At 38.3% G+C, this 24,832-nt stretch overlaps 1 protein-coding gene and 1 long non-coding RNA gene across 12 annotated transcripts in view; one reads left to right on the forward strand and one right to left on the reverse strand.

Annotated features, from left to right (window-relative positions):
• Positions 1 to 865: 865 nt before the first annotated feature.
• Positions 866 to 17,630, reverse strand: LOC140500642 (uncharacterized). The gene is made up of 2 exons (XR_011965808.1): positions 17,534 to 17,630; positions 866 to 1,328 (listed from the first exon to the last, which is right to left on the reverse strand). It is a non-coding gene; the product is annotated as an uncharacterized lncRNA (long non-coding RNA).
• Positions 17,631 to 17,816: 186 nt separating this feature from the next.
• Positions 17,817 to 24,832, forward strand: part of UBR5 (ubiquitin protein ligase E3 component n-recognin 5) — a 180,566-nt gene continuing 173,550 nt past the window's right edge. For 10 of the 11 annotated variants that reach the window (XR_011965807.1, XM_072603347.1, XM_072603349.1 and 7 more), the window contains exon 1: positions 18,175 to 18,589. Coding sequence is in view for 9 of the 11 variants with exons in the window: in XM_072603347.1 (XP_072459448.1) it covers positions 18,528 to 18,589 (62 nt within the window). In the remaining 2 variants the exon portion in view is untranslated. Of the gene's footprint in view, positions 17,905 to 18,174; positions 18,590 to 24,832 lie in introns of those variants that run through there. The other variant, XM_072603357.1, reaches the window with a different exon arrangement.

Here is a 24,832-nt window from a genome sequence, read left to right on the forward strand (position 1 = left end):
ATCTGGTTGTAGAGGTTCAACAACAGGGCTAAAAAGCAAATAAAGAGAGGAAATGAGGAAGGGTCCAAAGCTAGAGAAACAAGGCTATTGGCAAGTCTCCATTCGTATCCACTCACATGCTACATCACCATTAATGCAAAGGATGGACTGCTTTTAATCGCCATATATGGATGGGCATCTGAGTGTTTTCTTTCTGGTTCAGGTGTGGATGGAGCGTTTGTATTTTATTTCTTTTAATTGTTCCCAGTTGTGTGCCTCATTTCTTCATCTACTGCTAAAAGCCCTAGACATTTCCCATACATAGGAAGCTCTGTGCTTCTGAGCCCAGCCCCTTTGGGACATCAGAGAGAACTTCTGTACTCCTGATGAATATAGAAAAGACTTCAGTCAGAGCTCATTTGTTCATGTTCATCAGACACTGTACACGCTACAGAAAGCCTATAGAAATGATGGGTGTGGGAGCTCACACATCAGAGAGTCCATCCAGAAGGGAGACAGCGTATGTAGTGGGAAGAACCTTCATTTTGGAGTTAGAAGACCTGAGATCTAATCCCACAAAACAAACTGCCCCCAAGTATTTAGCACAGTGACTGACTCCCAAAAGAAGCTTAATCTGTCAGTCAACTAGCATTTATTAAACCAGGCACTTTGTTAAGTACCAGCAGAAAATAAGTACTTGTTCTCAAGGAGTTCACCATGTAATGGAGGAGACAACATAGAAACAATTATATATAAATAAGATGCAGAGAAAGAGAGAGAGAGAAAGAGAGAGAGAGAGAGAGAGAGACAGAGAGAGAGAGAGAGAGAAATTGGGGGTAGAATTAGAGGGAAGGTATTAAGATTAAGGTGGACCAGGAAAGGCTTCTTACAGAAGGTGAGATTTATTTTAATTTAATTTTTTTTTGTTGTTTTCAGCATTCACTCTGATAAAATTTTGAGTTCCAAATTTTTTCTCCCTCTCTCCCCTACCCCTCTCCCCAAGATGGCATGCAATCTGCTATCGGTTATACATGTACAATCATATTAAACATATTTCCATATTAGTCATGTCATGAAAGAAGAATCAGAATAAAAGGGAAAAACCATGAGAAAGAGGGGAGAAAAGAAAATAACATGCTTCGATCTGCATTCAGACTCCATAGCTCTTTCTCTGGACGTGGACAGCATTTTCCATCATGAGTCTTCTGGAGTTGTCTTAGATCCTTGTATTGCTGAGAAGAGCTAAGTCTATCAGAGTTGGTCACTGCACAGTGCTGATGTCAGTGTGTACAATGTTCTCCTGATTCTGCTCACTTCACCTAGCAGCAGTTCAGGTAGCACAGGTTTTTCTGAAATCCAAGAAGGTGAGATTTTAACTGAAGCCAGGGAAGCTTGGAGATGGAGATGAAGAGAGAGAATGTTACAGGCATGGAGGAAAGCAATAAGAATGATGAGAGTTTGAGAAACAGCAAGGAGGACATTGTCATTCTCACTAGCCACCATGCCACTGCAGAAGGCATGCATTAGTATCCTTCTCAAATCCTAGGGCACCTAGATGATCCAATGGATAGAGTGGAGTCAGGAAGACCTGAGTTCGAATCTGGCCTCAGACACTTACTAGTTCTTACTAGTTGTGTGACCCTGGGCAAGTCATTGATTTGCCTCATTTTCCTCATCTATAAAATGAGCTGGAGAAGGAATTGGCAAATCACTCCAGTATCTATGCAAAGAAAACCTCAAATGGGGTCATGAAGAGTTGGACATAACTGAATGTAATTTCCTTGTGATCAAGAATGGTCTTTATTTATGTTTTTCTCCATTATGGGCATCTCCAGCACTTAGTACAGAGCTTGGCACAGAGTAAGCACTTAAATGCTTTCTCATTCAATGCGTCATTTGTTCAAATAAATAGATTATAATTTCCAGGAGGGCAAAGTGAGGACTAGAAGCAGGAAAGTCTTTACGTAGGAGGCAGAATTTGATCTCTCAAATTTTTAAATGATGTAGGAATTCTAAGAAGAAGAAATGAGAAGAATACCAATAGTTCCTATTTGGACCTATAGCATTTATTCCATGTTTGAATCTACTAATTCTAGTTCTACTGGTAATTCTAATGCCTACCCGGCTAATGGTTCCCTTATCGTTTGAAGCCTCTGTCTGTGGAACTTAGGGTTTAAGTCTTGGCTCTACTACTTATTTGTTGCAAAAGTCACAACCCCTCAACTAGGCCTCAGTTTCTTCATCTGTAAAATAAGGTTACTTTACAGAGTACAATAACCAATTTCTGCTTGATAAATGAAAAAATAGTCCTAATAATTACAGCTATCCCAAAATGAAATGGGTTGCTTCATAAGGTAGTATGCTTCTCATTACTTAATGTTTTTATTTCTGGCAGATACCTGACCACTTAACATGACTGTAGGAAGGATCCTTTCATAAGGGATTTGAGTTACATGAACTGTACAACATTATGGTCCTGTGCAACACTGAGATTTTAAGTATAAATGTAAGAATGACCAAAATATATAAAAAACATGTGATACTAAGGAATTGAGCATTTAGTTATAAATACCTATGTTGTGCTGGTCTGCTTTGGCCCAAAAGATAGGTTTGGATTTATTTTAAAAAGACCAGTTAGTAGCTGGACTAGAAGTCAAGTTGCACTCTGGGAAAAACCTCCCCCTTCCCCACAGGACAAACTGTGGTCTAAGGAAAATAAGTCTTTCTTTTCCTTGAGGGAATGATTCTCTTTCTTTCCTTATCCCTGTAGTGTAAATGGAGAGTAGAATCAATTTTATTGTTAATGAGAGAAAATAAGTACTGTCAGTGAGTCCTTGGAGATGTTCAGTTACCCACTCTGGGAAATGGATAAGTTAGGGATGCCTGCCTGGAAACCTGAAAAGGACCTCTCTTTCCTGTCCACAGCTAGGCCGAGGAGGTAGAATTTGCCATATTCTACTGTGCAACCAAGTTGTAATAAGAAGGGTCTGAATTGTGAGGAGTTGATGCCATGGAGGAGGAGAAAAAAACTATGTGTTGGAAAGGCTATAGAATGGAGGCTAAGTTTATGTACTAAAGACTTGATCATTACAAACTGACTGTACTTTGCAAATTGTCATTCTGGCCTTTATAAGACATTGCACATCAAGTGACCACAAGACCTTTTCTGTTCTAATGGCAATGTATCAGATTTGTTCAACCGACCTTGGAAAGAAGGAAGGCTAGCATTTGTAACTATCCCTGACAACTGGCCAGGAAGAGGGTAAAACAGACCAATGCTGTGTTTGCAATGGGACAAAGAACTTTTGATTTGGTAATGAATGACTCTCTCCAACCTGTAAGAATCAATGAGAGTGAAATGACTTTTCCAATTAATTGTTTTAAACCAAGTGACCTGCTTAATAAATACATAATTTTGGACAAGTGTTTATGGAATCAGATTTAGAGCTGGAAAGGGCCTTGGAGATCATTGTGTTGAACCCTGTAATTTACTAGATGAGGACCTGAGGCACAGAGAGGTGAAGTGATTTGGTTAGGATCATAGAGCTACTAAATAGCTGAAGTGGTGTTTGAACTCACATCACCTTGACTGTGAGTCCAGTGCCTTCTGTATTCAATCTTGCTTCTTTAAGACTAGGCTTATGTCACAGATAATTATATTGAATTACTGGGGGCTAGGTAGAACAAGAAAAACAAATGGTTTTTATTTTACAGTACTAATTTCATTATTTCATACATTCAACCACCTAATAGGTGAGGATGTTATAGGTGGGTTGATTTTTTATTATAAAAATAAATTAACCTTGGTAATTTCTATTAAATTGGTGGATATAGTGAAGAAGAAAAGAACTTAGGTTAATTTAAGCTAACTACAAAGGGCAGTGCAAATAAGTAATGAATATGTTTCATCTTTAAAAAGACAGAATCTGAATTTATATTTTACTAAGTTATCGGTAAGTTTATTTGGTGCTTGTCAGAGTTGCTGGCATGACAGGGCCAGAAAGTTTAACAGCATTTGACAACTTCGAACAGTCATCTCTCTTCCTGGATATGTTCTCTTTGCTTGGTTTTTGCCATGCTATTCACACTACCGGTTTTCCTTACTCTATTGCTTCTTTACTGGGTCATTTTCCATCTTCCCACGCTTTTAATCATTCTCCTACAGACTTCTCTTCTGGGACATCTTCTTTTCTCTCTTTGAATTTTTTCCCTTGGTGATTTCACCAGCTCCCATGTCTTTGATTATCATCTCTACTCAGATAACTCCCAAATCTATACAGTCAACCCTAACTCTCTCTAGCCCTCTTGCCATGCCAAAATTGCTTGATATGTACTTCTACTGGAATATTTCATTGGCATCTCAAGCTAATATGTTAAAAACAGAACTGATTATATTCTTATCTAATAAGCACATCTTCCAGACTTTGCTATTCCTGTTGAAGAAACTACTATTCTCGGAAAAAATCCTTTCCTGTTGTCCCCACTGCCCACATTATGAGGTCAAATTTTATTCGTGTGGCCTCCACATCTTTTATTCCTGCATCACTCTTCTCCCCACTTGTAGATCAACTCTTCTCTATTGTGACGCTCTCCTAACCTGTTGGTTCCTTCTGTACTATCTTTAAATATGTCCATCTCTTCAATCCTTAAAAAAGTCTTCATTAGGCCCTACTATCCACCCAAGATCTTATTCTATAGCTCTCCTCTATTTCTCAGACCAATTTCTCAAAAGCAGGACTGCACAATATATGGCCCACGAGCTTCTTGCAGCCTGCCAGAGGATTTCAGGAAGCCCACAAAAAATGTGTGGTTGCCACTGCACACGCTCTCCTGTTTGTCATGTGACTGGCAGCAACCAACCACCATCAGTCTGTCTCTAATCTAACCTATCTGTGACCCAAAGAAGTCTAGCTTATTTTAATTTTGACCCCTACCTACTGCCAGGTTGTGAAGGTCTGCTCAAAAGCATGGAGGCATATACGTGATGCTTCTGTTTCACCTCTAATTTGTTCCTCAACTCTTTGGCTTCCAATTGCATCACTTGGTGGAAATCTCTGTCTTCAAAATTACTAATAATCATTTAATTTCCAAGTTTGATGGTCCTTTTCTCTTTCATTCTTCCTGTTCTATCTACAGTACTTACACTTTTGATCATTTTCCCTTCCTTAATACTCTCTCCTTTCTGAGTTTTTGTGACACTTTTCTCTTATGATTCTTCTCCTATTTGTCTGACACTACTTCTCAATTTCCTTTGCTGGTTCATCATATCACACCTCTAACTGTGGGTGTTCCCCAAGGTTCTTTTCTATGGCCTCTTCACTTCTCCCTCTAAATTTTCTCTTGGTAATCTTATTAGCTTCCATGGATTTAACTATCATCTCTATGCAGGTGATTTGCTGATTACCTATCTTTCTACCTATCTACCTATCTATCTATCTATCTATCTATCTATCTATCTATCTATCTATCTATGACCTAGATAGATATCAATATCAAATGTATAGAATATAAAGAAATACAGAAAAAAATATATATGTATACATGTCTGTGTGTATATTCACACACATACATGAAGTCTTTTAGACTAGACTGGTGTCACAAATGGTTAAATTGAATTCCTGGGGGCTAGGTAGAATGAAAGGGGGAAAGGACTTTTATTTTACAGTAGTAATTTCATTCACTCAAAACAAAATCAAGTGCAAGTCATGTCATCATTTCACTGATGGCATGGTCTTCTTTGGCAACGAAGGATGAACACAACAATTTCACTATTTCATATATTTAAGTGCCTAATAGGTGAGGATGTTACAGGTGGGTTTTTTTTTAATAAATTATAAAAATTAATTAACTGTATGTCTCTCTGTGTATATGTGTACATATACACACATATATACACACATGTATAACATATACAATGTTTTCACACATATATATGTATAGATAGATAAGTAGATAAATAGATGGATATTTACATATATACAGCCTCAGTCTCTCTCCTGAGTTTCAGTTCTGATTCAGTCCAGTTGTCTAGCAGACTTTTCAAATGGGCTGTCCTAGAAACATTTCTAAATTTAATACAACATATCTAAAACTGAAATCATTATCTTTCTCCCCAAAGCCTCTCCTTTTCCATACTCCTCTATTTTTTTTGATGGCACTACCATCCTTTTAGTATCACAGAAATATAACTTTAACATTAACCTGGACTCTTCATTGTCCCTCACCCCACACATCAAATCAGTTGTCACATCTTACTGCTTTTATCTTTATAACATTTCTCATATCAGACCCTTTCTTTCCACAGCTACCACCTTAGTTCATGTCCTCATCATCTCTCATCTAGATGACTGCAACACCCTTCTAATTGGTCTCCCTGCCTCAAGTCTCTCCCCATTCCAGTCCATCCTACACAGAGCTACCAAAGTAATTTTCTTTAAGCATAGATTTGATCATACGCCTCTCTTGCTCAATCAACTGCAATGACTTCCTATTACTCAGTGACTCCTGGGAAAACATATACACTCTTTTTGGTTTTTAAAGCTCTATATGAACCTCACTCCAACTTACCTTTCCAGTCTCATTAGACATCACTTCCAACATCTTCCACTTTGTGATCTAGGCATTTTTCTCTCTGTTCCTCTCATAGGATACTCCACCACCCATTTTCATGCCTTTTGATTGGCCATTGCTAGAATATACTTTCTTTTTGCCACAGCCTGAAAAGTCCTTCCTTTTCTTTAAGACAAATCTCAAGCACCACCTTCTGCACTAAGCCTTTTCTAATTGTTTAAACTGCTAATCAATAAATAAATCAGTTAGTTAACTAGCATTTATTAAGCCCTTACAAAGTGTCAAGCAGGGGGCTGAGCCAAGATGGCAGACAAAAGACAGGAACTCACCTGACCTCTCTTAAATTCCCCTCCAAACAACTTTAAAATAACGCCTCAAATAGAATTCTGGAGTGGCAGAACCAACAAAATGTCAAGGTGAAAGAATTTTATAGCTCAGGCCTACTTAGAATGTTAACAGGAAAGATTGGTCTCAACAAGGTGGTGTTCGGACCTGGATCCTAGTGCAGGCCAGGCTGGAATGCACCAGACTGCTGGAGGCCTTGGAGGCAGCTGCATGACCAGCAGTGGCAGTTTCAGGAGTTTTCAACACACAAATGGAAATGGGGTCAGACAACTGCTCAGAAGTAGATTACAGAAGACCACTGCAGTGACTGAGTGCAGTACCCTATTGCATTACCCATACACTGTTCTGGGTTGCGGTACCAGGATGAACATGAGCACTAGCTCACTAGCACTTGTAGATGCAGAGATGCAGGGACCCTGGTCACAGTTTCAGGAAGGATAAGAGTGCTTATAGTCACTTATACATAGGCCAGGAGATCAGTGATCACAACTCTTCTTAGATCATACCTTTGGAAGAAAGAAAAACCTAGAGTCCCAGGGCTAGCTCCAAAAACAGCAGTAAGCAAGGTCCAAAATTTGGAATAGCATCCCCTCCATTTTGAGATCAAATCCCAACTATATTATAAACTCATAAATCAAGGAATAGGCTGGAAAATGAGCAAACAACAAAAAAAAAGAACCTGACCATAGAAAGTTACGATATTGACAGGAAAGATCAAGACACAAACTCAGAAGATAATTAAGTAAAAATAGCTACATGCAGAACTTAAAGAAAAATGTGAATCAGTCCAAAAAAATTCCTTTGAAGAGCTTGAAAGGATATTAAAAATCAAATAAGAGAGGTAAGGGAAGAATTGGAAAAAGAAATGAGAATGATGTGAGAAAATTATGGAAAGAGAATCAACAGCTTGGTGCAAAAAAATACTGAAGAAAATAACACCATAAAAATTACCAAATGGAAAAAGAGGTATAAAAATTTAGTGAAAAAAATAATTTGTTAAAAATTAGAATAAGGCAAGTAGAAGCTAATGACTCCATGAGACATCAAGAAACAATAAAACACAATACAAAAGAAAGTAAGTGTGAAATATCTAATTAGAAAAAAATGTTTTGAAAACTAGATCAAAGAAAGGCAATTTAAGAATTAGTGGACTAACTGAAAGCAATTATCAAAAAAAGAACGTAGTCAACATCTTTCAAGAAATTATGAAAGAAAATGGCCCTGATACCCTTGGACCAAAGGGTAAAATAGAAATTGAAAGAATCTACTGATTATCTCCTGAAAGAGATCCAAAGATGAAACCTCCCAGGAATATTATAACCAAATTCCAGAGCTCCCAGATCAAGGAGAAAATATTGAAAAAATTCAAATATCATGGAGTCACAGTGAGGATAGCACAAGATTTAGCAGCTTTTACATTAAAGGATCAGAGGTCTTGGAACATGATTTTCCAAGGGGCAAAGGAATCACCTATTCAGCAAAACTAATTATAATCCTTCAGAAGGAAATATGAATATTTAATGAAATAGAGAACTTTCAAGCACTCCTGACGACAAGACCAGAGCTGATTAGAAAATCTGTCTTTCAAATAAATATTAAGACTCAAGGGAAACATAAAAAGATAAACAGGAAAAGAGAAATCATAAGGGATTCAATAAAGTTAATCTATTTACATTCTTACATGAGATGATATCTGTAAATCTTAACTTTATCATTATTAGGGCAGTTAGATGGCATATACATAGGAAGAAGGCATGAGATGACTATGATGGTATGATTTCAAAGAAATAAAATTAAGGAGTAAGAAAGAGGGATGCACTGGGAAAGGGGGAAGGGAAAGGTAGTATGGGGTAAATTATCTTATATAAAAGAAGTATGAAAGTAAGAGCTTTTACAGTGAAGGGGAAGAAAGGAGAGTGGTAAGGAACGCTCGAACCTTACTCTCATTGGAATTGGCTTAAAGTTGGAATAACCTACACTTAGTTGGGTATAGAAATCTATCTTACCCAGTAGGGAAGAAGGAAGGGAGGAGTGATAGGAGAAGAATGGGTGATAGAAGAGGGAAATTTGGAGGAAGTGGTGGTCAAAGGCAAAACACTTTAGAGAAGAGAAAGGCTGAAAGGATATATACATACATTCATGTATACATGCACACACACACACATATATATATACATATATATATGGAGAGAAAGAGAGAGAGAGAGAGAAAGAGAGAGATAGCAGAGGAAAGCAGGATGGAGTGAAATACACAGTAATCATAACTATGAATGTAAAAGGGATGGACTCAACCACAAAACAGAAATACATAACAAGGTGGATTAAAAAACAGAATCCAACAATATATTGTTTACAAGAAAGACACTTGAAACAGAAAGACACACACATACCTATATGTACAAAAATATTTATAGGAGCTCTTTTCTGGGGGTGAAGAACTGAAAATTGAAGGGATGTATATTAATTAAGGAATGCCTGAATAAGCTGTGATATGTAATTGTGGTGGAATACTATTGCACTATAAGAAATTATGAGCAGGATGCTTTCAGAAAAACCTAGAAAGATTTACATGGATTGATGCAAAGTGAAATGTAATGGGTACAAAGTAACAGCAATATTGTAGGATGATCAGCTGTGAATGATTTCGCTATTCTAAGCAATACAATGATCCATGATAACTCTGAAGGATTTAGTATGAAAAATGCTGTCCATTCCCAGAGAAAGAACTGATGGTATCTGAATACAGATTGAAGCAACTTTTGGGTTTTTTAATTTATTTTTTTGAGTTTTTTTAATTTATATTTTCTTTCACAACATGACTATTATGGATATGTTTTGCATGACTACACATATATAACCTATCTGGAATTGCTTATCCTCTCGATGGGAGTGAGGGATGGGGAGTATGGGAGAGAATTTGGAACTCAAAGTTTTAAAAACAAATGTTAAAAATTGTTGTTTATATGTAATTGGGGAAAAATTAAATACTAAATAAATATGAAAAAATTCCCCTGGAAATGGTATTAAAGAAGATACATTACCACCTGATTTCCTGTAGCACCTCCCTAAAGACCATTCAAACTTTCCAACTGACTTGCATTGAAACTACTTTATGTATGCTATCTCTACTGTCAGAATGGGAGCTCCTTGAGAACAGGAAATGCCTTGATTTTTTTCTTAGCATCCTCAGCCCTTAGCACAGTAAGCATAGTAAATGCTTAATAAATACCTTTTCATTCATTCAAAAAACCCCCCAAACCATCAACAAGTATTATTTGTAATGGGGAAAAGCTAGAAGCTTTCTCAATAAGATCAGAGGTGAAGCAAGGATGACCATTATCACCACTATTATTCAATATTGTACTAAAAACCCTAGGTACAGCAGTTAAGAGAAGAAAAAAAATTGAAGGAATTAGAATAGGCATGAAGAAACAAAACTATCACTCTTTGCAGATGATATGATGATATACTTACAGAATCCTAGAGAATCAACCAAAAAATTGCTTGAAATATTTGACAACTTTAGCAAAGTTGCAGGATATAAAATAAACTGACACAAATCATCAGCATTTCTACACATTATGAACAAAGTCCAGCAGCAAGATATAGAAAGAGAAATTCCATTTAAAATAACTGTAGACAATATACTTGGGAGTCTACCTGCCAAGACAACCCATGAGCTATATGAATGCAATTACAAAACATTTTTCATACAAATAAAGTCATCTCTAAACAACCAGAGAAATATTAAGTGAGTTCTCATGGGTAGACTGAGCCAATATACTATAGGTGACAATTCTGCTAAATTAATTTACTTATTCAGTGCCATACCAATCAAATTACCAAAAAAAATATTTTATGGAACCAGGAAAAAATCGTAACAAAGTTCATCCGAAAGAACAAAAAGTCAAGAATATCAAAGACAATCAGTGAAGAAAAAATGTGAAGGAAGATGACCTAGCAGTACTAGATCTCAAACTATATTACAAAGTGATAATCATCTCAATAATCTGATATTGGATAAGAACTAGAGTGATGAACCAGTAGAAGATATTAGGTATACAATACACAGTAGTAAATGACTATCATAATCTAGTGTTTAATAAATGCAAAGACCTAAGTTTTTGAGACAAGAACTCACTATCTGACAAAAAATTGTTGAGAAAACTGAAAAGCAGTTCTAGGTATAGACCAACGTCTCACATGGTACATCAAGACAAGGTCAAAAGGGGTACATGATTTAGATATAAAGAGTGATATAATAAGCAAATTATGGGAGCATGGAATACTTTACCTGTCACTTTTATGCATAAGGAAAATTTATAACCAAACAAGAGATAGAAAGCATTATGAGAAGTAAAATGAATAATTTTGATTACATTAAATTTAAAAGGTTTTGCACAAACAAAACCAATACAGCCAAGATTAGAAAGAAAGCAGGAAAGTGGAAAAAAATTATAGGAAGTTTCTGTGATAAAAAGTCTCATTTCTCAAATACATAAAGAACTGAATCAAATTAATAAAAATGTGATTTATTCCCTAGCTGATAGTAAAAGGATGTGAATAGGCAATTTTCATATGATAAATGCTTTTCATCTGAAATATGCTCTAAATCACTATTGATTAGAAATGAAAATTAAAACAACTCTGAGCCTATCAGATTGGCTGATAGAAAAAGAAAGTGACAAATGTTGGAGAGGATGTAGTAAAATAGGGACACTAATGCAGTGTTGGTGAAGGTATGAAATGATCCAAACATTCTGGAGACAAATTTGAAACTAGGCCCAAAGGGCTAGAAAAGTATGCATAGCCTTTGACCTAGCAACACCACTACTAATTCTGTACCCCCAAAGAGATCAAAGAACAAGGAAAAAATGCTTTTCATCTGAAAAATGGTCTAAATCACTATTGATTAGAGAAATGCAAATTAAAACAAATCTGAGGTAAGGAAAAGGACCTATATGTACAAAAATATTTATAGCAAGGGATGCCCATTTATTGGGGAGTGACTGAACAAGTTTGAGTATACAATTTGGTGGAATACTATTATGCTATAAGAAATTACAAGCAAGATGGTTTCAAAAAACTTGACAAGACATATGAACTGATGCAAAGTGAAATAAGCAGAACCAGAACATTGTACACAGTAACAGCATAACATAGCTAATATAGGAATATATTTTGTATGATTGCATTTGTATAATCTACATAAAACGAAAGGAAGACTCTTGCCTTCAAGTGTTATGAAGCTGTGAATGCAGTGTGCTGTCATTTATCATTGTTTCTTTTCCTTAGGTGAGTTCTTCTAACTGATTTGGCTATGACCCTGTAGACCTTTAAAACGTTGTATGATTCTTTGAATGTCCTGAAAATGGAGCTTACTGGCAGCTGGGCTTGGTTAGGAATGACTTGCTTTATTTTTTTTTTAAACTTTATTTTTCTTGTGTGGGTGTATGTGTTTTCTTTTCAACATGGTTAACATGGAAATATGTTTTGCATAGCTTCACATGTATAATTGATATTATATTGCTTGCCTTCTGAAGCAATGGGGGAGGGTAAGGAAAGAGGAAGAGAATTTGGAACTCAATTTTCAAAAATGATCGTTAATTCTTTTTACATGTAATTTGAAAATATTCAGCAAAATAAACATATTGGAAAAAGAAAGGAGTGACTTGCTTCACCTGGTCTTTCAGTAACGACTCAGCCACTAAGATATTGTGTCCCACAAGATAGGGAGCAATATATCCTTTCTATGACACACTTTAGAGGTGAATTTGTTGGGAAGAATATTTTGTAGCCATTACTGTAAACTTTACTCTAGGATCAAGGGGGTGGGGATGGGGATGGGGGTGGGGTTGGAAATGTTCCTGAAATCAGCAGCATTAGAAAGACATCTCAGACCCTCAGAGATATCTCTAGAACCACAATAGGGAGATGTAGCTTAGCTCTGGGGACCTCACTAGCTAGTGAGAATGTAAATTGGGATAAAGTCCCCAAAGACCTACATGTGATACATTGTATTTATCTAAGTGGCACAATGGATACAATGCCGGATCTGGAATGAGTATGATCTGAGTTCAACTTTGTCCTCAGACACTTAATAGCTGTGTGACCCTTGGCAAACAACCTCACTTCTCCATAGCTCAGTTTCTTAGTTTCTGAAATGAGTATGATTTATAGTGTCTACCTTCCAGGTTTGTTGTGAGGATCAAATGAGATAATAGTTGAAAAGTACTATGTAAATTCTTGGGGCAGCGAAGAGGCCCGGGGGACAGAGTGCCAGCCCTGGAGTCTGGAGGACCGGAGTTAAAATCCCACCTCAGATATACTACCCATATGACTCTGGACAAGTCACTTCACCCTGTTTTGCCTCAGTCCTCATCTGTAAAATGAACTGAAGAAGGAGACGCCAAACCACTCCTGTGGTTTTTCTTTGCCAAGAGAACCCCAAATAGGGTCAGGAAGAGTCAGACTGAAAATGATTGAGCATACTTGGAAATCTTAAAGCCGTATATGAATGCTAGCTATTGTTATCTGCTTTTTATACATGTATGTTTATATTTGTTCTCTTATTTATATATATTTAATTTATATTATTTATTTGTATACATCTGTGTATATTTGTTGTCTCTCTCATTGGAACAGAGGCTCCTTGAGAGTAGCAATTGTTTCACTGTTTATACTTGTATCTGTAGCACCTCACACTTAACTTGATACAATTTTTAGACATGTTGAGGAAGGGGATATTAAAAAAACCATCGTTGCATCAGAATATTAGGAGATACTACAATTCAACAAACCTTATTAAGTACCTACTATGTGCGAAAATATTGAATCAGGTTCTGAGACACCAAAATTTAAAATTCCCTTTCCTCAAGATGCTTATATTCCAGGAGAATGCATTCTCCAGTAATTTAGCATCCTACCCTAGATCTGGACCTCTCCTCTGGACAGAACAGGATTCTGTTTCCTATGCCTCCAGTCTCCTTTCTCTGCATATAGAGCTTCATCCTGAATATAGAGCTAAAGTAATCGTGCCAATAAACAGGTCTTGCTCCCCTGTTCAGAAACTTTCACTGGCTTCCCACTGCCTTGAAGATAAAATACTAGAATCTAAGGTGCTTTACAGTCTCATTCAAACAACTCTTTTCTTCATACATTGTATTTCAGGACAAACAGGTTTGTAAGTTATTTCCCAAACTCAATATTATACCCATTTCCTTTTTTTTTATCCAGACTTGTAATTTCATCTGTCAGAAACTGCTAGTGAGAAAACTCTCCTTATTAATGAAGGCCACTAACCATGTAACCATGACATGCCTGGGATCACATAGCCAGTATGTATGTGTCAGAAGCAGGATTTAAATCCAGGTCTTCTTGACTCCGAGGCTAGTGTGGACCCTGTACTGGCTTCACCCAACTTCCTTTCCCATTCTTGACCCCTTCACGAACCAGGTGGACTCTACAATGTCCTCTTCTTTCAAAGCCCTTGCCCTGTTATGGTATCACCCTGCCCAGCTTTTGATTACTCCTAGAGTCTACTGCTGTTTCTGTTCATTACCTGTAGAATGAAGTTGGAGAGAATCATAAAACCATGCTAATTTCGTCTATTACAAGTCCATGTTACATACTATCATAACATAATATCAACTGGTCTCCTGCTTCTGCAGGGAAATCTTTTTACATCTCCTTAATAAATTCATGATCCTACTCACCAAAGTGACTTTTTTCAACCTTCCTATACCTCTCCTATCTTCACCGTCTCAGTTTAGAACCTTGCTTCAGAATTCACTAAAGAAACTGAGGCAATTCATTAAGAGCTACCTCTTTTCCCTTCCTCTTTTTATATTTTTCATGACTGGACTATTTCAATAGCCTGCTGGTTGGTCTCTCTCACCCCAGTCCTTCCTTCACTCAGTTATCAAGGTGATCTTAAAACCTATGTCTAACCACAATTCAGTAAATTTCAGTGGCTTCTTATTGATAGAATATGAAATGCTCTCTTTGGTTTGTAAAGCCCTTTACAACTTGGTTTCTTCCTATCTTTTCAGTCTTCTTATACTTTACTCCCCTCTATAGATTCTAAAGTCTGATGATTCTGGTCTTCTAGCTTCCCCTTACACGGGACACTCCATCTCTTGATTGTGTATTTTCACTGACTGTGCCCTATGCCTAGAATGCTCTCTCTTTTCACTTCCACTTTTTGGCCTCCTTCAAGTGTTAAATAAAATCTCACCTTCTGCAAGATTTTCCCAGTCCTTAATGTTAGTATCTTCCTGCTGAAATTACTTCAAATTTATTGTGTATATAGCTTGTTTGAACATAAGTTCTCTGTATACTGTTTTCCCCCATTAGATTATGAGTTTCTAAAGGGTCAGTGACTTTTTTTTTATTGTTTCTTTTTTTCTGCCTTTATTTATATCCCTAGCACTTAGCACAGTGCCTGGCACAAAATAATATATGGTGTAATAAATGCTTGTTGATCTGACTGGACATATGAGGCTGCCAAACTGCCTCACTAGTTGAATCCTTAAGGCTTAGGAAATTTTTAGTTTTTCTATTGAGAGTGCCAACAAGGGGTAAAATTTAGAACTAGTTGCATACCACTTTCTGTGTTATGGAAATAGATCAGCATCCTAGACTGAGTTCACATGGGCTTTTACAGAACAGCTGTCTGAAATACTTTTTGAACCTTAAGTCATCTGGGTCAGTGTTAGAAGTGGTGACCTATGAAAGGGTCTACTAGTCCCATGTGGTATTTAGACTATCCTACCTTATTGAATAATTTTTGATATCCATGATTTGCTGAAAATTTTTTCAATAGAAATACAATAAAGTCTTATAAAGCAACCTAAGTTAATGGTTTAAGATGCACATTTAAAGTATCTCATTAGAGCTCAGGATTCATGTTTTCTAATACTTCCACTTTTGAGGTTTGGGACCTAACTTGACCTACCTCTTTATCCCATTATAATATCATTTTCAGTGTGAAAATTTGTTAGTTCTGTTTAAATAATTTCCAATTCATAAATTTTTTATGAATCATTCATTCTTTATTTGCTGTGCAAAGACTTCAATGATTCTAACATTTCTCCATTAATTTTTTTTTCTGCTCAGTGTGTAATTCAAAACTCTTCATCAATCCTTTGAAAATTAGAACATTTATTTTAGTATGAAAAAGGATTACCAGAGGTTCAGCCATGCCTGCCATCCATGGAAGGAATCCTTGCCAATACTCCACTGGATGAAGTCTCAGAAGGATGAAGAGCTCTTACAGTAGAAGATAATAGAGCAGGGAACATCCCCAATGTAAGTTCTTTGACAGTAGGAATTGTTTCAATTTGTATTCTACTCCCCCAGTGCCTAGCCCAGTACCTGGAAATCAATCAATCAACTACCATTTATGAAATTCCTAATATAGTGAGCTCTTAATAATAAAGTGATTGGATAGCACTAGAGCCTTAACCAGGAATTAACTAGGACAAGGGTCCCCAACCATGTCCAGTGTAAGTGGAGGAACACTGACCTCATTTTTTATTTTTTAAAAAAAATTTGAAAAATTTATTATTTTTATCATTCTTTTATTTCCAAATTTTGAGTTCCAAATTCTCTCCCTCCCTCCCCTTCTCTACCTACTAAGAAGGCAAGCAATATGATATCAGTTATACATGTGAAATCATGCAAAACATTTCCATATTGAAAAAATTGCAAGAAAAATAAAGTGAGGAAAATATACTACAATTTGCACTGGAGTTCATCAGTTCTCTTTCTGGAGGTGGACAGCATTTTTTCTTTATGAATCCTTTAGAATTGTCTTAGGTCATTGTCTTCATCAGAGAAGTCAAGTCTTTCATAGTTGATCATCATTACGATTGTTACTGTGAACAATAATCTCTGTTCTCACTTCACTTTGCATCCGTTCACATAAATCTTGTCACCTTTCTCTGAAATCACCCCCTTCCTGATGTCTTACAGCACAATTGCACTCCATTACAATCATGAAACAATTTGTTCAGCCATTCCCCAACTTATTGGCATCCCCTCAACAGTCCAATTCTTTATTCTTTGTCACCAGAAAAAGCTGCTTGAAATATTTTTGTACATATAGGTCCTTTCTCTTTTCTCTCTTTGGGATATAGACCTAGTAGTGGTACTGCTGGGTCAAAGGGTAGGCACAGCATAAAATTCTTTATAAAGTCTTCGTTTGGGGAGGGGATTAGGCTGTAAAATGAAAAAGGCAGAAGGGCAAGGGTATAGTGGAATAAGCTTGGACCTAGGAAACTTGAGTTCCAGTCATGGCTGACTTCATCTCTCTGGGCCCCAGATTCCTCATTTGTGAAATTAGATTAAATTGGACATAAATATATGTATATATATTTCTCTAATTCTAGTTCCTATGATCTTTAGGTCCCCAACCTTCTCTATCTTGCTTAATATTATAACAGTTTTTCCTCCTTTAACTGTTTGCATACATTCATTTTAAATAAAACAGCAGATCAAGAAAAGGAGATAAAAGCCCCACAGTTCTTAAAATAATTAGGGTTGCTCTAGGGAAATCAAGGAGAAAGCACTTTAACAGGCCCCTCCTCTGCGCTTACCACCCGGGGATACCCTTTTGCACTCCCTCTCGTACTCTTACCCAGGCCAGTCTGGGCTCTTCTCTTCTCCTCCCTCCTCCCTACAACACGTGCTCCGGCCAAAATGCTCGCTCCCTACCGTCCCGAACACGGGAGGGCTAGGGAGGGCGGAGAGATACCCAGACCAATCCCCCTGGTTCTTACAGCTTCCTGCCCTTCCAAAGCTGCGCCGACCAATCAGCAGAGCCGTAACGTGAATTGCCCCCGTCCTCTTTCTCTCTCCCCTCCCTCTCTGCCCCCTCCCCCCGCCTCCTCTCTCCTCCCCCCTCACCCCCCCTCGGAAGCGGAGCCTGCGAGAGGGAGAAACTGGGGCAGAAGTGAAGATGGCGGCGGCGGTGTTGGTGGCGGTAGCGGCGTCTCGCCTGTGAGCGCGGTGCGGACTCATTTCCCTCCCCACCTTCCCCCCAACGCCCGACCCTCCCGTCCGCCGCCCCCCTCCAGCCCCCAGCGTCCCGGTGGCCTAGTCCCTCCCAGCACGACTCTGGGCTACCTCCTCAAGCCCTCCCGGCTCCCGACGCCCGCCCTCCAGCCCAGCCGCGGCCCCGATCTCGTCCTCGTCCTCGTCCTCCCGCCTCCTCCTCCCGCACCCCCACCTCGCCCCCTCCCCGGTTTTTCATCCTCTTCCCTCCTCCTCCCTCCGCCTCTCTCCTCCCCGTCCCTCCTCCTAGTCTTCCTCCTCCTCCTCCCCCCCCTCGGCGCGGGGGGAGCTGCTGGCGGGTGGCTCGTCTGCCTTCTCTCCCGTCCGCCCGCCAGCCGGGCCGGCCGGCCCCGCACACACGGCCCGGAGTGGGGGGGGAGCCGGAGGACGAGGACGAGGAAGAGGAGGAAGAGAAGCCCGAGGAGGGGGAGGAGGAGACGGCCCCTGCGCATTTGGTTCCCTCCTTTGGGGGGCTGGGAGGAGGAGGACGAGAAGAGGGGTTGTTTTTGGGGGGAGGGGGGACGGGTTAGCGCGAGGGAGGTGGGGTGTCCTAGGGAGGAGGACGAGGAGGAAGCACCATGACGTCCATCCATTTCGTCGTTCACCCGCTGCCGGGCACCGAGGACCAGCTCAATGACAGGTAAGGGGGACGGGGAGGGGGAACCCCCAAGTTACCCTTCCCATCCTCCTAGACCTCCCATCTCCTCTTTGTGGGAGGTGGGGCAGTGCGACGCCACGGGGCCCGAGGGTGCTGGGGGGTGGGCTGGTGGGGTGTGTTTTTTTTGGGGGGGGAACGTGAAGAGGGGAGATTCTAGGTGTCTCACTCTCTCTTCCTCCTCCTCTTCCTGCCTCTCGGATATAGGCCTTATCCAGGGTAAACTTCTGTTACAGGGAAGAAGAGGAGAGGACTGGGGGAGGGGGAGGGGAGAGGAGAGGGAACCGAGGGTCTTATTCCAGCCCCCTCCTTGGGAATCGTGTGGAACAGGAGAGAGGGGAACGAGCCAAGCAGCCCTTTTCCCTAGGAGGAGTAGCCTGTAATGACTGCCGGGCCCAGGCCCGAGGAATCCATATTAGTCAAAGTTGAATTGAGACAGACAATGCGGATGGGGGATGGTGGAGGTGAAAAGGGAGGGAAGGTGACCGAGGAGTCCGGGCCTCGGGGGTGGCGGTGGGGGGTGGAGGGGCTGGATGAAGCGTGCCCTGGATCTCTGGGTGGCCTGCATCCCCGGGCCAGATTGCTTTCAGAAGCCAGGGAGTATAGGCTTTGGCCCACTACGGGAAAGGGGAGTAGCCCATTCGCAGTTTCGGGGGGGGGGATGCTAGTGGGGGGAGTTTGAACTGGAGGAAACGCCATATTATGATTATTTAATTTGAGCCCCCGCTGTGGTGAGGCATGCCGATCCAGGGAGGGGGTCGAATCCAAGCCAAGAGATGGAAGTGGTAGCACATCCCGAAATGGGTAGGCAGGCCCATTATCACCGTCTCAGGCCAGCCTTTTGATGTTCGCTTTTTCTCTCTCTTTTTTGGTCTCTCCCCAACATCGTAGGGGGAGGGGTTTCCCCTTGGTAATTTGGCAGAAGAAAATATACCTTGGTCTACTTAGTAAAAACTCTTCTTAATCCCGGAGAAGGGTTGGCCACGGGGTTTGTGGGGTTAGTTACATATTGTTTTGTTTTTCAAAATTGGAATGTGTTGCTTACCGCTGTTCTTGCTCTCCGTGGCCTAGTACATAAGATACAGAATTGCAGGGCTGCACGTTCACTTTGAACCTAGAAAACCCAGGAAAAGTTCCTTCACTGTTGCAACAGAGGCTCGGAAAAGGTTGAGAAGAGGCCTCCATTAAATCCTGTCTTAGGTCCAACCCTGGGCTCAGTGTTTACAGGATCAGAAAGTAGGTCACTTTAAGCTTTCCCCTGTTAGTATGCTAGATCCTAAATATACTTGTGCGGGCCTTGGAAGGCCATCTCGGACTGAAGTTGGGGAGTTACGTGTAATTTTTGCCGGTGACCCGGTGACACAATTCGCATGACGCCCTGTTTGTCATGCGCTTCCCGGAGAGAGGAAGAGGCCTGCCTAACTTGCTGCTAAGAGATTGGCCTTCGTTTCTCTGTGTGTGTACGTATGTAAGCACTTCCAATGTGGCCAGCAGCAGTTCTTCAGTTAGAGGGCAAAGATGTTTCAAGAAATGTCCAATTTTGCTGAAGCCATGTTATTGTTTTTTTTTTAAGATTATGGTAGGAAATGAGTTAGCTGCATGGGGTTCTCAGAACTTTTCCAAGTTGCTTATTTTGAATTCATTTCTTTCAGTAGTCTATATTTTAAATGTCATTTTACCTGGATGCTTTTAAAGAGTCAAAGGCGCTTGATATATTTAGATAGTTTCTGTAAAATCAAGCCACTTGACAGCTGTAAGATTATCCTCCAAGTCTTCTGTATTTTTAATATGTCTTTTATATATAAAGCCAAACCCAAGGGGAAGTAGAGAAATGAATGTTTTCTCATATATATCTTAATTTGTATGTTCCAAGAATTTTGACTGCTGTTTTTCATAGAAAAACTTCAAATCAGCTTCTCAGTGTTTTTATAGGAGCAAGGTCTTTAATTTAAAAGTTTTTGTTTCTTTTTATGTATGTGAAAAATGTATAAGTATGTACCTTATTTTGTTAAGATCATTATCACTATTAGTATGCCCAAGTAATCAACTTAAAAATTGTTGTTGAATATAATGCTTAGTATAGAAAATAACATCTCACATAAAAGAATGGAGTGATTAAAAAGGAAAGTATTTAAAGCTTAGAATATTTGTGTGTTATTTTTACATTACCTACAGTCTTCGCAGATGTTAAACACATACAGTGCTGTAAGTAGCATTTTTTAAAGTCATAGATAATAGTTATGGAAATGTCTTCCTGTGGATATTTTCTTTTCAGTTGTCAACATTTGGTACTGGAGTCATATACATAGTGCGATTTCGAAGTATTTAACTTTCATGGACATGTATAGAGAACCTCTTTTGAAAGAGACACATTTCACTATCTCTGGCAAGTTATGGAAACAAATATATTGTGGCATTGCTTGTTAAAATCTAACACTTCAAGTATAAAAAACTTCTGTCTTGTGAATTCTTTTGAATTAAAAGGAAGCTTTAATTGAAAATACTTTGTTTTGATGGCTTAAGAGAAATTTTTATTAGGGTTCACTTAGTGATAGTTGTAGAAAAGACCTGTCATTCTTCATAATTATTCTACTACTATGGTACTTGATTCTGTAGAGTGAACATTCTTTAGTAGTCACAGATACTAAATTCTACATTGGCGTTTTGGATGGAGATGTGTATATTTTTTAAAATGCCAAATTTTTAATTCTACATTGTAAAACCGCAAGGTTAGAGCTAATTGTCTAAAGAATACTTTGTGGATCCTTCTAGCACTTGCTATGTCTACTTCAATCATACAGCCTTATATTTGTTTACAAATATGTATTCTATGGAGATTCGCCTAAGTCAGGTATTTTGTCTGGTCTATTCTTAAATTTCAAGAATTGTGAACATTGTAGTGAATAAGGAAAATTATGCCAGAATTTTTTTCTTTTTCTGATTTGCTGGTTCTTTTTATATATTTATTTACATATTTAAACAATAACTCGCACCACCTAAGTTCCATGGTAACTTTGATTAAAACTGTCCTATAAAATACTAGGCTACCTTCTTGACATTTGCACCTAAATGTTAATTCCCGGTGACTAATTGGGAGTGGGTCCTGGGATGAATTGAAGTCTGTCCTCTGGAATGAGGATGCCCTGTATTGATACCCTGTGATGCTTTGAAGACTTTCAATCAACAAGCATTTATGAAGCCCTTACTATGTACCAATTGTTAATCAACCAGCATTTTATTAAGCCCTTACAAAAATGTGCCAGGCATTGGTGCTAAATGCTGGTGATACACAGAAAGGTAAAAGGAGTTCACATTCTAATAGTGGAAGCAAACATGAAAATAACTTAAAAGTAAATCCTTGGGGTAGGGGTGGGATGAGGGGGAGAGAACAGGTTGTGAATTGTTTATGTTAAGTAGGGAAGCGGTGCTTCTAGGTATTTATTTAATACCTTGAATTAAACTTTCCTCTGATTTATTGCTTTAGAGTTGTGTTCTTAAAAACCCTTAACCAAGAACAAATTGTAGACTTTAAAGAGAAGTGCTCAGATGCCTCAGGTGGGAATTCAGAGAAATAATTAGAAGTTTCTGCTTATCAAGCTTGAGTAAAGTATAAATCAGTGTAATAAACTATACGTTTAATAAATACGTAAGCACTTTAGAGATTATCATCATTTGGTAGATGTGGAAATTGAGGGCCACAGAAGTTAAGTGACTTGCATAAGGTCACAGTCCAGTCTTAACTGACCAAATCGGGACTGGGAAACCAATTCCAAACCCAGTCTACTTTTCTTGCTAACAAGTGTCTCTTTTTGGAGTATTTCTATGATCCTAGACTTCTCATTCAGTTCTCTGTAACAGTTTTGCAATTTAATCAATGAGTTAGGGATTAGATTTATATAATCCTTTACTTGAAGTATGGGATTAGGTGTGGAAGTATTTGGGGAGGGGTAAAGTATTTTTCTAAAGCATTTTATGGCTGGGTTAAGGGCAGAGATAACTTAAGGATATCATGGATATCCTTATATCATGGATATGTTGATATCATGGATACTGGTACTTGTTGCACCCTTAAATCATGTAGAATTACAGTAACAAATGTGGTGAAATTTCTATTTGAAATATGACATGGAAAATGATGTTTATCTTTTAGGCAGTGAAATGTGCTATTAAAGAAAATTCTAATTTTTTAGAATAATTTGTAAAATAAAGACTTTTAAAAAGTCTTTTAGGATCTCAAGATCACATAGGTTTAAAATCAAAAAGGGATTAGAAGGTCCTCTAACTCAAATCCTTTTATTTTTCTGAATAAGGAAACACCATGCTTCAAGGTACTTTGTCCAAGATTAAGTGGCAGATCTGGAATTTGAACTCAGGTCCTCTAATTCCAAATTCAGCAAACCAAACTAATGCCTTAGTATTTGGTATAGAATAGAGTATAGTTGGTTTTTTTTAAGGTAGATTAGAATTGGAGTATATCCAAAGGGTTTAATTACTGACGTTTCAAAATTACCTTGTTTTATAAGTCAGTTTCACTTGTAGGATACTTTTACAAGGACTCCCTAATGCTTTATGTATAAATAGTATGAACAATATACACTTACGAAAATTTCTCTATTTCTAGTAACATACTCAAGGCCACTGAACTGATAGCAAGTGGTGTAGTGTTCATTTTTACAAATGAACAGGAGCCCAGAGCGACTTTTATAGTCATTTTTAGGTCTGAGCTCCCTTCCTGGTTCTAGCTCACTTTTGTGCAGTACAAGGATTTAAAATCCAGAATTATGTTACATAGAGCAAATATAGGTAATTTAAGATTTTAAATTACTGCCAGGATAGGGTGGCCCTAATTTCCAAACAATGTAGGGCAAAATGTGGCATTGCTCTTTCAATTTAACTTGCCAAAATCTAAGTTAAGATGTTGCCTTTTCCTTTTAGAAAATGATGAAAATATTGATACTTGAGTTAGTACCTTAACACTGATTTTAGAGGTTGTGGTAGAAAACATAGACGTTTGAGGAAGAAATAAAGGAGTTATTTCAGATGGTTATTTCAGATATTTATAAGATTAGACCACCTACATGAAAAATACTTGTAGGTCTTAAAAAAGTTCCCAGTACCGTATAGTATACAAATTCTTATTAAAATCCACTGTAAGGGAATTAATACAGTATAATAATTTTTATTTTAATATCTGTTCTCCTGAGAAGAACTTGAGTTTGGACATGCTATTGGGTGTCACTTGTTTAGGTAAGTCAGTTCTACTCTTAGTATTAAGGCTATATTAAATTAAAAAGGGAGTGATGTGTGGCTTATTATGGGCAACTTTGCCTGTAGTAAAATGTATTTATTATTGGCAGTGGATAGAGCACTGAGCCTGGAATCAGGAAGATTGAGTTCAAATCCAGCCTCATATTTTTACTAGCTGTGTGACCCGGGCAAGTCATTTAATCCTGTTTGCCTCAATTTCCTCATTTGTAAAATGATCTGGAGAAGGAAATGGCAAACTACTACAGTATGTTTGCCAGGAAAACCCCAGATGGGGTTACAGAGAGTCAGACCTGACAAAATAGGTAGTAGCCAGGAAGAAAGACCAGCATTGGGGTAAGATGATATAAATGAAAGAGTGATTTTAGTTGTTACTAATATTTCATTGTGATATTGCCCCCTCCCTCCCAAAGGGGGCCTAGTAGCATTTAATTTGTGGTACTGTGGTATGGAAAGATATTGACAAATTAGAGTAAGGTCAAGAGGGCTCAGAAATTAAGGAAAGTTGGTCAGGAGAAGAAAAATGAAAAAACAAGTGTAGGCTGGATAACTTATAAATTGAAAAAAAAAACAAATCCGTGTCAGTCTTGTAAATCAAATAATAATGACTGAAGGAAATCTAAAGAGTATAAATGCTAATAAAAAGACATAAACAAAACTGAGTGAGAATTAATACAGTACTCAGGGGTATAGCTAGGAGTAATGGGATGAAATTAAGAAAGGAAAAATTCCTGACCTAATGATTAGGTTAGGGAATAGTCTCCAAAGGGAAGTTCGGTCACTTGAGACTATTTTGAACTACTTTGAAGGGAACCACGTTGTTTATATTTTAAGGGAATACTTTTGCATTCCTAGTAGAATAAGCTTCAGTTAATTTTAAATCTCTAATACTAGAGAACTAAGGTTTGTTTTTTTTTTTTTTTTTATAATTTAATGTCTCATTATAGTTGTGTACTCTATCAA

This window comes from Notamacropus eugenii, chromosome 4 (assembly GCF_028372415.1).
Source record: "Notamacropus eugenii isolate mMacEug1 chromosome 4, mMacEug1.pri_v2, whole genome shotgun sequence".
Classification (NCBI taxonomy): Eukaryota; Metazoa; Chordata; class Mammalia; order Diprotodontia; family Macropodidae; genus Notamacropus; species Notamacropus eugenii.